Source organism: Carettochelys insculpta, chromosome 1 (assembly GCF_033958435.1).
Source record: "Carettochelys insculpta isolate YL-2023 chromosome 1, ASM3395843v1, whole genome shotgun sequence".
Lineage (NCBI taxonomy): Eukaryota > Metazoa > Chordata > Testudines > Carettochelyidae > Carettochelys > Carettochelys insculpta.
The window spans coordinates 281,913,523-281,927,375 of NC_134137.1; the positions used below are offsets into that span (position 1 = coordinate 281,913,523).

The window sequence follows — 13,853 nt, forward strand, 5'->3', positions numbered from 1 at the left end:
GAGGTGAAAGGCATACAGACCCATTGACGGGCTCGGGGGCAAAGGGGGCAGATGCCTCAGGGGCTGGCATTTCTAAAGGGACTGGTGCTCTGGTCACTGCCGCTGCCAAAGTAGCAGCAGCGGCAGCTGGAGCGTTGGGCCCCTTTGAAATGCTGCGGCAGTGCTGTGCTGCTACTCTGCGTGTGGCTTTGGATGAGTATATAGGGTAGGCAGGGCTGACTGTCCTTGGTCCTGGCACTTCCACCATTGGTCCGCCCTTTCCAGGGCAGGGAGCTGGGCCTCGTCCCACCTTACCCCCATGGCCTGCACTGACTATTGGTCCCACTGGAGGTATATATATTTCTGAAAGGTACAGAGGTCATTCAAACCCTCCTGTTTACGCTGCCCCCTAATATAGGAATGGAGCACCACTTGATAAGATTAAATGACAATGCATTAAAAACAAATGGATGGAGATACTTTTTAATGTAAAGTATAATTAGCCAGTGTAACTCTCTACTGCTGGTTATTATTGAAGCAGATAGCTTAAACAAAGGAACTCTTTATGAATTAGTGTAACATTTGCAGGGACCCTGGTGTCGCTAAGAAAACAATTACAAGGACTATCAATCCTCATGCTTCAGGGTATAAAGTGATCAACAGCTGGGGTCAGGAACACACTTTTCCCCTGTGGTGATAGTGTAGCACAATTGGGCACATCATGGAGGTGTTATTCAGCATTGATCACTGTTGGAGGCAGAATAACGGATTAGATGGACCATTGATCTGTTCCATTATGGAAAGTTCCATGTTTCTAAGTGCTTGTCAAAGAGAGAAAAAGATTTCCAGGCTTTGAAACCTTTGGTTGTACTCCCTCCACAGGAGACTCTTACTAGTAAGTCTGTCCACTCATTGTGTTGGATGAATCTTGTCCTCCTGTGCTTGAGACTTTTCAGCTTTTGAGTGGTGGGCATAATGAGAAATTTGTTCCTATCACACTTGATTTGTAACAGTCCAGCCAACCACTGAAACCGGAAACTGGTGTGCATTTGTGTTTAACAATTGACTTAATTTGCATAAATCACCCATAATGCTTTGTGTTACTTCACTGTATCCCCAAAATGTCTTTTTTTTTTTATGGAATGTAATGTGGGTAGAAGGGTGGAGACAGAAAATAGAGGGAAAATAGACAATTAATGACTTGACTATTATATAACCCGGGGTTTTGTTTTCTTTAAAGCTTTCTATTTTGTTATCCCAAGACCAGGGTGAGGTTGTTGTGGGTCAGCTATCCCTACCTGAGTTTTCCTTGACTCTTTATTTCCCTTCGCACTTGGTTCGAGTGTGTCAGCATGATGGTGATTCTACTGAACTGCGTTACCCTGGGCATGTACCAGCCCTGTGATGATATGGACTGCCTCAATGATCGATGCAAGATCTTGCAGGTAAGCAATTTTCTGCCTCAGAGTGGGTGCAGGTGCATTGTTGCCTGAGGCTCAGGCCAGTGTTCTACTTGTTATGTTTGATTTTTCCCTTTTCTCTGCACCCAGCTTTTTCTAAAAAAGGGTTGGCAAGGAGAAGGGTTCGTGGGAGGTGGGAAATTGGGGGCCAGTAGTATTGAGGTTCTGAGCTCAGGGACCTTCCCAACTATCTGTAAAATCTGTTTAAATAAATGAAATATGCAGGGGGCAGGGCCCCAGTGAACTTGATGTAATGGCACCTCAAATTTCTCTCAATAAGGACACTCAGAGCAACAAACTCTCTTGCTTAAAAAAACCCGCAGGCCCCCCTCCCCACAACACAGGAGTTTCTCAGAAAGCGAGAGATTGAATGTAGTCTATGGCACTAGAATATAGAGAGTTCAATTACGGTCATCCCCCATAATCCATCTGTACCTATCTATGGTCACCCATCCATGTACCACACTCATCCACAGCTAATTTGATTCCTGCCTATGCATTGCTGTTCACCTAGTCACATATAGAGGAAACTTGCCCAGCTCCGGGCTTGTCCAGCCCCGTCAGTCACTTAGTTTTTGTGCACACAGACATTTATATTCATCTACGCACGTTGAACTGTAGTACAAAAGGGCAGTGAGTACTTGTTATACTTACCATTTTCCCTGGGGCTCCGCCAGGTATTTGATGATTTCATCTTCATCTTCTTTGCCATGGAGATGGTGCTGAAGATGGTGGCCCTGGGGATCTTCGGCAAGAAGTGTTACCTTGGAGACACCTGGAACCGCCTGGATTTCTTCATTGTTATGGCTGGGTAGGTTAACTGGTTTTTGTTTTCTCACGGTGTTAGAGTACTGGCATGTTGCACGCAATTGGAACATGGTCCCCACCTCGGGGCGGTGGCGAGCGTTGTAAGAGAATAGACAGTTTTTATTTTTTTAACACATGATTCATCTCCCTTTTACTTTAGTGACAGGGCCAACCAATTCCTCAGATGTCGACACTGGTAATCTTCATTTGCCCTGCTGTAACTGAGAGCAAAACCAGTCTGAGGCGTTTGTGGCTGTGTTGCTTTGCACACGTTACCCCTGAGAAACTGGAATCACAGGTGTGCTCAGTTCAGCAGGCTTGGTTGGGAAACCAACAGACATTGAGGGCCAGACCTTCCATGAGTGTGAACAGGGGTAGCTTCCTCCAGGCAGGGGAGCTTGATTGATTTACATGAGATGAAGCTCTGGTTCTGAAGCTCAGCACCCTTTTTTAACATAATTGAGCTAGTGCAATGTGACCATGGCCCAAATCAGTGTAACAGCTCTGCTTCCACTCAGCTTTAAGCTTAAAAGCGCCCTTTTAGAAATGGTGGGTTTCTGCCTTTGCATCGCATCAGTCCACCCCACAGCACCTTAGGGACAAGTTGACATTTGAGCATTTTTAACAACAAAGTTGCTATGGTGAAGCTATGGTTTCCACTTCCCAAACCGCTGCGCATGCACAGCTAAAAGCCCACAAGGACTGCCACTTGCATGCATAGGAAAATTTCACTCCTTGGACAGGCAAGAGCAGCTTTACAGATTTGCTTGTTTTTAATCAAACTGCCCCACGGCAGAAATGTTGTGGTTTGCAGAAGAAAGTATTGCTGTTGTGCTTTGTTGTAAGAAAACACAAACAGCTCCTTTGTAGAGCTAGTTACACCTCCCCTTTCTTCCCTTCAGGGAATAACCAGCTTTCGTTGTCATCTAGAACTCAGAGTATCACTGGTTGAGCTGGCAGAGCCATTCAAGCTTACTCCACATAACTGTTCCCCTGGGTAAATAATAGGATCATCTTCTGCATTTGTTTTTAATACACCTGTCTGCAATAAGACTTGGAAGATGTTCCCCTTTGGGTGTGAGGATAATTGTTTCAAGATGCACTACACCCAGCGTGAAAAAAATATTTTACATCAGGCCCCACTTTTCATTCCTGAAATTAGAAGAGACCACCCCCCCACAACTGTCTAATGTAATCCAACCCAACAGAAATTTGGTTATGTTCATATGAAGCCCCTCCACCCCCTTTTGATAAGGGTAACAAAATAAGTCTGTAGACTGTAAAAATTTTATTGATTCGTAGGTAGTCCGTCGTGTCCGACGATGACATCTTGAGCTTGCAAAGGCTCATCGGTTATAGACTCACATGTGGCTGAGGAGACCAAGCTTTGAACGGCATGGGCGTTCACTGTGGGGGCAAGGGAATTGTCCTGGCTCTGTTGGTGCGGCTGCTGCTGTTGCTTTCTTCCTCTCACAAGCATCAATGAGGCGTATGCATCGCTGCTCTTCAATGCCGCGTCTACATGTGCACGCTACTTCGAAGTAGTGGCGCCAACTTTGAAATAGCGCCCGTCACGGCTACACGTGTTGGGCGCTATTTCGAAGTTGAAATCGACGTTAGGCGGCGAGACGTCGAAGTCGCTAACCCCATGAGGGCTACGTCTACACGTGCACTCTACATCGAAATAGCTTATTTCAATGTAGTGACATCTAAATAGGCTATTTTGAGGAATAACGTCTACGCATCCTCCATGGCTGGCAACGTCGACATTCAACTTCGACGTTGGGCAGCACCACATTGAAATAGGCGCTGCGAGGGAACGTCTACCCACCAAAGTGGCACACATCGAAATAAGGGTGCCAGGAACAGCTGCAGACAGGGTCACAGGGCGGACTCAACAGCAAGCTGCTTCCTTAAAGGGCCCCTCCCAGACACAGTTGCACTAAACAACACAAAATCCACAGAGCCGACAAATGGTTGCAGACCCTGTGCCTGCAGCATGGATTCCCCAGCTGCCGGAGCAGCAGCCAGAAGCCCTGGGCTAAGGGCTGCTGCACACGGTGACCATAGAGCCCCACAGGGGCTGGAGAGAGAGCGTCTCTCAACCCCTCAGCTGATGGCCTCCATGGCAGACCCCGCTATTTCGATGTTGCGGGACGCGGATTGGCTACACATGCCCTACTTTGACGTTCAACTTCGAAGTAGGGCGCTATTCCCATCCCCTCTGCCGCGTCTACACGTGCAAGCTATTTCGAAGTAGCGGCGCCAACTTTGAAATAGCGCCCGTCACGGCTACACGTGTTGGGCGCTATTTCGAAGTTGAAATCGACGTTAGGTGGCGAGACGTCGAAGTCGCTAACCCCATGAGGGGATGGGAATAGCGCCCTACTTCGAAGCTGAACATCAAAGTAGGGCACGTGTAGCCAATCCGCATCCCGCAACATCGAAATAGGGGGGTCCGCCATGGAGGCCATCAGCTGAAGGGTTGCGAGACGCTCTCTCGCCAGCCCCTGTGGGGCTCTATGGTCACCGTGTGCAGCAGCCCTTAGCCCAGGGCTTCTGGCTGCTGCTCTGGCAGCTGGGGAATCCATGCTGCATGCACAGGGTCTGCAACCAGTTGTCGGCTCTGTGGATTTTGTGTTGTTTAGTGCAACTGTGTCTGGGAGGGGCCCTTTAAGGAAGCGGCTTGCTGTTGAGTCCGCCCTGTGACCCTGTCTGCAGCTGTTCCTGGCACCCTTATTTCGATGTGTGCTACTTTGGTGTGTAGACGTTCCCTCGCAGCGCCTATTTCGATGTGGTGCTGCCCAACGTCGAAGTTGAACGTCGACGTTGCCAGCCGTGGAGGATGTGTAGACGTTATTCCTCAAAATAGCCTATTTAGATGTCACTACATCTAAAGCTATTTCGATGTAGCGTGCACGTGTAGATGTAGCCCAAAGCTGTCATACGCGTGTCAATTGGTACATATATGTGAATACACACACATAACAACAGTAACAGACTTCAACATTTTTAATGAGATGGATGAGCCTGAGACCCAGCAGCTTATCATGCTGCGCCCCTTCTGAAATTTCATGCTCCCACTTTGCACATCCCTGTGCTAAACAGAGACCTTCAGACTCATGTAATTTATTACCTGAGAAATAAAGCTGGGTGACCAGTGGCAAAATCAACTCGTACCTAAAAGCGAATGGAAGTAAATGAAAGATTCTGTGTGTCAACCCTGAAAGCAACATGAGTGAGATGGGAAGAGCCTTCCCATCTTTCAGTCACTGAGCCTGGTGTTTTGGTGGCTAGGGTCTGTAACTAAACTGGCCCCACGTTGTGGTGAGCAGGAGCTGACCAAGGGAAAATAAGTTAAAACAACTGGATCATGTTGCATTCCACATTCCAGCCCAGTGGTCCTGAGCCTCTGTAACAATGAAGTGCAGCTGAACATATGCAGGAAAGAATGGGGGTGGGGTGGTGGCATGAGCTGTGATGTTCAAGAAGAGATATCATAGCTCAGATTATTAAATTAAAAAGGACAGCTACATGTATTTGAAAAGGGGTGGCTTGGAGCTGGCTGAGGGTACAAGTGTGATGGGGTTTAGGGATCCCCATGCACTGCACCCTGTCCACAGGCAGGAGTGACTTTCACTCAGCAGGTAGAATAGGAAGTTTATTAGGTGACCGAGGCTCAGTTTCTCACAGAAGAGTCAGTGCAGCAGTCAGAGGCAGTCATTCCAACCTGTCCTGAGGAGAGGAGCCCGAGGGGTGCCCCTCTGCGGTATAGCTTCCCCCTCGCCCGGCTGGCTTCCAGCTCCCTCTCCACTCCAGCTTCTAACCGCTGCCCCAGAATCAAACCCAGCTCGGCTCCTCCCTCCTCTTTGTTCAGGGCAGAGGTGTTACCTGCCAGCCCAGGTTACAGTCCCAGGGTCATCCTTTGCCGCTGGGAGCTGCTCTCCTTGTCTCACACACATCCAACCTGAGTCTCACACTTGCACTCCCCCCACTCCATCACAACAAGTCTCTTCCATACAGCAGTGTGATTCTCCTTAACATTTGATAATTACAACCCAATGCCCCTGAGCGCGGCGCCATCACTAGTATGCACATGCTAGTGTGACAAGGACAGCTGCTGTTGAGCCTGGTGCCATTGCAGTCGGCGAGGTTGGCGACAGTACAGTCACATCACAAGAATTCTTAGACTGGGCCTTGGCTGTCATGCTGCAGCTTCTGCTGTCGCAGTTCCTGGTAGAGCCCAGCAGCTCCACAGATATCTGCTTGATATCCACAGATATGCTCAACTGTGGATTTGTATCTGCTCTAATTATATGAGTGATTATATAAAGTGTATGTATATGGAAGTGAAATCCTTGAAACTGGGTCTTTGTGCCTCTTAGCTCCATGTCATTTAACCACATCCTAAACCAGAATCAAGTCATTTTTGTCCCCTACCCTGTACTGTGGGCTGTGTCCTGTTCCCAGCTGATTCCATGGCAGAGCTCCCATTGACTTCAGTAGGGCCCAAATTTGGCTCCAGAGAAAGAACGAACTAGGGTCCACCAGGCATCTCTCCTCAAACCAAGCAAAAATCCCAAAACTCGCCTGCTCCAAAACAAACACTATCCAGCCTATTTAATCAAAGCTGAGAGGCCAGTGGACAGAAAGCCCGTGGCCAGAAAAAGCAGAGGAACAACTGACAGCTGAGAAAACTATCTTCATGGGCTGTTATATTACCTTTCTCTGACAATTTGTGACAATAATATCCTTTATCCAAAAATGTAACAAAACCAAAAAGAACAGTAATTTGCTGATAATCACCTCAAAAAACTCAGTTCACTTGTTCAAGTCATTTATTCATTCAATCATTTTTTCTCTCGTTCTCTTTTCACTACCTTTAAAAAGCCAGAAGCTATAGTTTTAGCTAACTGAATTCCCTTCTCTGCCCTGCTTGCCCTCACTCCCCACACAATCCAGCCACCGGAGGAGGAAGATTTTGTTCTTTGTTGTCACTAAAAATGTTCAGTTTCCATGGCAATGGGAACTGACATCACCAGAACTTTCTCCCTCTTCCTTCCCTAGTTTTTGGAATGGATGAGAAATAAAATTAAAAAAAAAAAAAGAAAAGAAAAGAAAGAAACCTCAAAATCCAGCCCTGACTAAGTCAATATTTTCCTTCTTTATTATTCCTCTTAAGAAATCTGCAAGCTCCCAAAACGAAGACACCTGCTATGAGGTTAAAGAACATATATGCTTGTGCGCACATGAGTGGTGAGGCTTCAGTCTGGCTTGTAGATATTCCAGCCTTCAGCTCCTCACTGGATGACAGTTGTCTCCAGATACCCACATGTCCAACGTTGGTTGCAGTTGTCACCAGCTATCCTGGTGGGATGTTCTCCTTTCTACCTTTTGCTTTAGCTGTTATATCTGGTGATTCACAGCCCACATCCAAAAAAGACCTTGTGATTTGATTCGCTTTGTGGATTCTCAACTTGAGACCACTTAATGGGACCTGGAAAGCCAGGTCCCTTCTTAGGGTCTCATATTTGCGTGTCCAAAATCACTGATCTCTCTGGGGAATGTGGGTCAATGTCTCTACATGTCCAGACCTAGGCCACCAATTTCTGGCCTGGAATATCACTCTATAGCTGTGTCTACACGTGCATGCTACTTCGAAGTAGCGGCACTAACTTCCAAATAGCGCCCGTCGCGGCTACACGCATCGGGCGCTATTTCGAAGTTAACTTCGACGTTAGGCGGCGAGACGTCGAAGTCGCTAACCTCATGAGGGGATCAGAATAGTGCCCTACTTCGACGTTCAACGTTGAAGTAGGGACCGTGTAGACGATCCGCGTCCCGCAATGTCGAAATTGTGGGGTCCTCCATGGCAGCCATCAGCTGGGGGGTTGAGAGACGCTGTCTCTCCAGCCCGTGCGGGGCTCTATGGTCACCGTGTGCAGCAGCCCTTAGCCCAGGGCTTCTGGCTGCTGCTGCTGCAGCGGGGGATTCATGCTGCAGGCGCAGGGTCTGCAACTCGTTGTCGGCTCTGTGTATCTTGTGCTGTTTAGTGCAAGTGTGTCTGGGAGGGGCCCTTTAAGGGAGCGGCTGGCTGTTGAGTCCGCCCTGTGACCCTGTCTGCAGCTGTGCCTGGCACCCTTATTTCGATGTGTGCTACTGTGGCGTGTAGACGTTCCCTCGCTGCGCCTATTTCGATGTGGTGCTGCGCAACATCGATGTTGAACATCGACGTTGCCAGCCCTGGAGGACGTGTAGACGTTATTCATCGAAATAGCCTATTTCGATGTCGCCACATCGAAATAGGCTACTTCGATGTAGGCTTCACGTGTAGACGTAGCCTATCTGTCCTGGTTTGGCAGCTTTCTGCTTGGAAATGGCAATGTATTCACTTTCTTTGTCCTCATTATTTAGTGTGTGTGAGTGTTTGAGCTTAAGGTGGGAGGGGGTCACTGTCTCTTTCAGATGAGGAATTCACTCTAAATGTCCTGCTTTGAGGGTCACCAGTTACCTGAGATGTTATGTAATCATACTACCTTTCTGGATCTCTGGGGAGCGGGGCACTGCCCATTTAGGGAAGAGTGTCTACACTACCTGTGGTGATCTTAGGTGTCATTGCTACCTGTTCTTGGTAGGCTGTTAACTTTATCTCTGTCCTGTTCTGTGGGGCCCATGACAAGAACAGACTGGAATATTCATGTGACCTATCCATACATCTACCCATGAGTCTGTCTGAGCTGAGAGAAAAGGCTGAGGCTACGCATAGATTATATGAGGCCAGAAGGGACTGTTGTGGTCATCTAATTCAACCTCTTGGATAACACAGGCTTTAGGGCTTCCCTGAATTTATTCCTGCTTCAAGTCATATAGCTGTGGTTGAACTAGAACATTTTTTTAAAGACATCCAGTCTTCATTAAACATTTCTCTGATGGGGTGTCTGCCCCACACGATCAGAGAAAGTGTTAAAAGCGGCACTAGGGAGTCTGCGCCAGAGACAGCCAATCAGAGCAAAGCAGGCCCATCTATAAAGAGAGCTGCAGGGCCAGGAGTCAGCTCCCTGTTGTGAGGCACAGTGACCTCCAAGTCTTTTTCAGAGTTACTGCTTACTCGGAGAGAGTCCCACACCCTGTAAGTATGGCCCCCATCTTTGTTCCTAGTTGTCTGACCTTACATTTGGCTGCATTGAAATGCACATTGTTCACTCCAGATCGCTCTGTATCAGTGATGTGACCTCCTCTTTATTTATCATCCTCTACCATTGTGCCACCTGCGCATTTTACCAGTATTGATTTTACATTTGTTTCTGCTCCACTGACAAAAACACTAAATAGTGTCGGACCAAGAACTAATGCAGGATCCCCTGGTAACACATCTGCTTGATAATTTTATATTTGCATTTCCATTTTGACATCTGTCATTTAGACAATTTTTAATTGATTAGATGTAGACTGTGTGGTGTGCAATACTATTACAGGTTGTACCTTTCTCACCTGGGACAGTCTAGTCCCGGAAACCTGTTGTTGGACCAGAGAGCCCCAGTGGCAGAGGTTACTGGCGGCTGGGAGCAGATCCAGTCTGTCCAGCTGGCAGTCCACAGGGCCAAGGATGGCAGAGGCTGCGGGACAGCAGGACCAGAGGCAGCAGGACTGGCAGAGTTTGCAGAGCCTGGGGCAGCAGGGCCAGGGGGTGCCTGTGGGGCCAGGGGCTGCAGAGCCTGGTGACCATGGAAGGAAGCCCAGTGGGAAAACTGGCACCCTCTCCCCAGCCCGGAGGCCTTACCCTCCTCAGTCCAGCAAACTCCCTTGTTCAGGACTGATCTGGTGCTGAGCATGCTGGACCAGGGAGTTCCAACCTGTATAACCTTTTTCAACAAAACTTGTGATAACATCAGAAATATCAAGTCAGGTGGATAAGATGTATTTTTCAAAAGCCCATGTTGATTGGCATTAATTATAACTATTTTCTTTAATTGAGTCCCATATTAGCTGTCCCATTAATTTGCCTGAGAGCTATGTGGGAATCATCAGTTTCAAACCTAGATCAGCAGGTACTTATATAGTCCTTAGATTGCTGCCACTACCTGGATGTTCACAGGTACCAGCAGCAAATGTGGGCTGGTGAATCCTAGCTTACCAGAGGCCTCACCAACAATACGTCTGGTCGGAGTCTCTCTGACTCACTCAAACTAGGTGAGTTCCAAACTGTCTGCCACATTAAACCCTGCCTTCTTCTAGCCTTCTTGGCTTCTTCCAGATCCCTGATTCTAAGCCTGACATCTGACTACAACCCTTCACTTGACTTTTGGCTCTGGCCCTGATCCCTGACCCACCTTTGCCTCTCGTTCCTAACATCTTGCTTTGGGTCCTGGTTCTGACTACTAGGCATGACCGCTACTAGAACTGACCGCCGATATCTTGGTCCGTGCTCTGGAATAGTCCCAGTTTTTCAGGAAAATTTAAAAATCAATATTAACAGCCCAGAATGCTTCTTGGCCAGCTCTTTTCAGATTCTTCCAAGTTATCTGCACCTGATGATTTAAAAATGTCTGTTTTCAGGAGCTTCTGTTTAAAATACCCCTTAGTTACTGTTGGAATGGAAAATATTTCACCATCATCTTATGGTGTGAATACATCATCTCAATTAAGTTTTCAGATGATACCAAGCTGGGAGGGGTTGCAACTGCTTTGGAGGATAGGGTCAGAATTCAAAATGATCTGGACAAACTGGAAAAATAGTCTGAGATAAATGGGATGAAATTTAATATGGACAAATGCAAAGTACTCCACTTAGGAAGGAACAATCAGCTTCATATATACAGAAAGGGAAACAACTGTCTAGGAAGGAGTACTGTGGAAACAGATTAATGGGTCAGAGTGGACAACATGCAAAATGTGAGTCAACAGCGTAACACTGTTGCAAAAGAAAGTAAACATGATTCTGGGATGCATTAACAGGAGTGTTGAGAGCAAGACACAAGAAGTCATTCTTCCGCTCTACTCCATGCTGATTAGGCCTCAGCTGGTGTATTGTGTCCAGTTCTCAGCACCACATTTCAATAAAGATGTGGAGAAATTGGAGAAGGTCCAGAGAAGAGCAACAAGAATGATTAAAGGTCTAGAGAATATGAGCTATGACAGAAGCCTGAAAGAACTGTGCTTGTTTAGTTTAGAAAAGAGAAGACTTAGAGGGGACATGATAGTGGTTTTCAAGTACCTAAAATAAGGTTACAAAGAGGAAGGAGAAAAATTGTTCTCCTTGGCCTCTCAGGATAGGACAAGAGGCTATGGGCTTAAACTGCAGCAAGGGAGATTTAAGAGTGGACATTAGGAAAAACTTCCTAGCTGTCAGGGGGATTAAACACTGGAATAAATTGCTTAGGGAGGTGTGGAATCTCCATCACTGGAGATATTTAAAAGCAGGTTAGGTAGACCTCTATCAGGGCAGACATGGTCTAGACAGTGTTTGGTCTTGCCATGAGCTTACAGCTTACAACTATAATTCAGGTTTTTTTTGTATTAAATTCTTTCTCTCAGATAATTTGGCTCTTAATGGATCTTAGCTGTGAGAAAATGGCCCCTTTAAATCACCAAGTATATATTACTCAAAGGCAAGTGGTGAAGGAGGACCTGGGACGCCACTGGCCATGGGATACCCGCCCTCAGCCTGGGAAAAGGCTGGGACAACCCTCCCATCTCAGTCCCCAGCTCTTCCCTGCTTCTCCGCTGCCCTGGATCCTCACGCACTCCACCTCTTCCCTGGGGCAATGTGGGGAGTAGCAGGACCGCAAGGCCAGGGCTGGCAACAGAAGTCCAGCCTCCACACACACATGCTCCCAAGCAGCAACAGAAGCAGGGACAGCAAAGCAGGAGGAGAGATAGCTCAGAGGTTTGAGCATTGGCTGTGTAAACCTGGATCTGTGAGCTCAGTCCTTGAGGTGACCATTTAGGGATCCAGGCAAATGGGCTAAAAACATTTGATCAGGGTGGTGATTGGCCCTGCTGAGAGGGCAGGTGACTGGACTTGATGACATCTCAAGGCCTCTTTCATCTCTGTGAGACACAAAAAGCCCCCACTATAATGGGGAGGAGAAGTCTTTTAATGACCGAAGTCCATTATAGGTCAGGATTTACTGTATTTGCCCCAGTGTTCCCCCAGTCAGGCTTCCTCAGGGCCCCCCTCACCTCCTCCAAAGAAGGGACAACTCACCGGAACAGCTGGAGCCACCTGCTGTGGCTAGAGCTGCCCCTGGGCTGTGTGGCTGGAGCTTTCAGAGCCTGCTGTGAGGCTACAGCAGTTGCTGCTGCCACATGCTCCTTCCACCAGGGGTGGGAGCCTATCTGAGTGCTGTCTGCCTGCATACATGCCCCACCCCTAGCAAGAGGAGCATGTGGCAGCTCCCAGGGATGGGGTAAGTTTTTTTTCTTTTTTTTCTTTTTTTGACAGGGGTGGAGATTTTGGATTTTATGGGGCCCCAATTCAGCAGGGTTCCAGAACAACGGGGATCTGGCAGACATCTGCTGTTCCTGAAGTCTGCTAAATTAGGGTCTGTACAATCGAGGACTTATTGTATATATATCTCCATATATTTGTTCCTCTGCCTGCCCATTGTTTTGTTTCCCACCAGTGAGCGCGGAGGTGGTCCTGCCCTCTCCTCCGAGCGACTCAGATGGAGGAGCTGAATGAGCCCAAGCCATATTGCTCTGCTTTCCCTGCCACTGGCAGGGAGGGTGGGGGGGCATAAATCAGCTGCTGGCACCAGACCCCCACCACTAGTCCCTCTGCTCACTGCTGGCTGGCCCCTTGCCCCTCTCACCCACACTCATGTACCCCTCCCCCTGTGTTGCCCTTGATATTACTGGTTTGGACTTCATTCTGTTTGCACATGGCTAATGTGATTAAGTCATGATCACTTTCTTCTAAGCTAACTTCTAATTCTGTGAACAATTCTTGTATAACCGTTTCAATGACATCTAATAGAGAATTACCCCATGTTGGATGTCAGAGTTTGAGTCATAAAATTTTCATCCTAATGTTTAGAAACTCCAAAGCATATGACTTCCAGCATTTGTCTTTTCAGCTGAAATCTCCCTGATGAGGTAGTCTCCCCCACAGCCTATTAGAGGTAGGTGGTAGGGAGCCAGTCATCATGTTCCATAGCGTGATCTGATGGTCTGCTGCAGACACCAATTAGTACCAAGTCTTGCTCTACTCAGTGGGCTATGACAGGATCAGTTTATGAACTTGATTTCCACACACCATATATGGGCATATATGGTTTCCTTCTTTCCACCCAGCTGCTCTTCTCGGGGAAAGTGTTAAACCCCTCGCTGAAGGGCTGTCACCAAGAGCCATCTCTTGTTATCAGCACTGAATCACTCTCAACTGCTGGCTTAGCCCCAAGGAGCAATGTTCTCTACAGAGGAGCCTACAAAGGGCAGGCGAGCATGACTGGGGTGGGCTGGGAGCTTCTCAAGCCAGTGCTGCGCTGGAAACATTTGCTGGCATAGCTGTGTGGATCAGAGGCATGAAGAGACGAGTTCCCTGACTGACAAAGCTGCGCTGACATAAGCCCCTGGGGTAGATGCAGTTATTCTGGCACATCTGTA

General features: G+C 47.7%; 1 protein-coding gene across 1 annotated transcript in view; it reads left to right on the plus strand.

Moving 5' to 3' along the window:
• Positions 1 to 1,331: 1,331 nt before the first annotated feature.
• The window catches only part of CACNA1I (calcium voltage-gated channel subunit alpha1 I), a 126,967-nt gene continuing 114,445 nt past the window's right edge, over positions 1,332 to 13,853 (plus strand). The window contains exons 1-2 of the mRNA XM_074983910.1: positions 1,332 to 1,424; positions 2,117 to 2,250. Coding sequence (XP_074840011.1) covers positions 1,332 to 1,424; positions 2,117 to 2,250 — 227 coding nt within the window. The remainder of the gene's footprint in view (positions 1,425 to 2,116; positions 2,251 to 13,853) is intronic.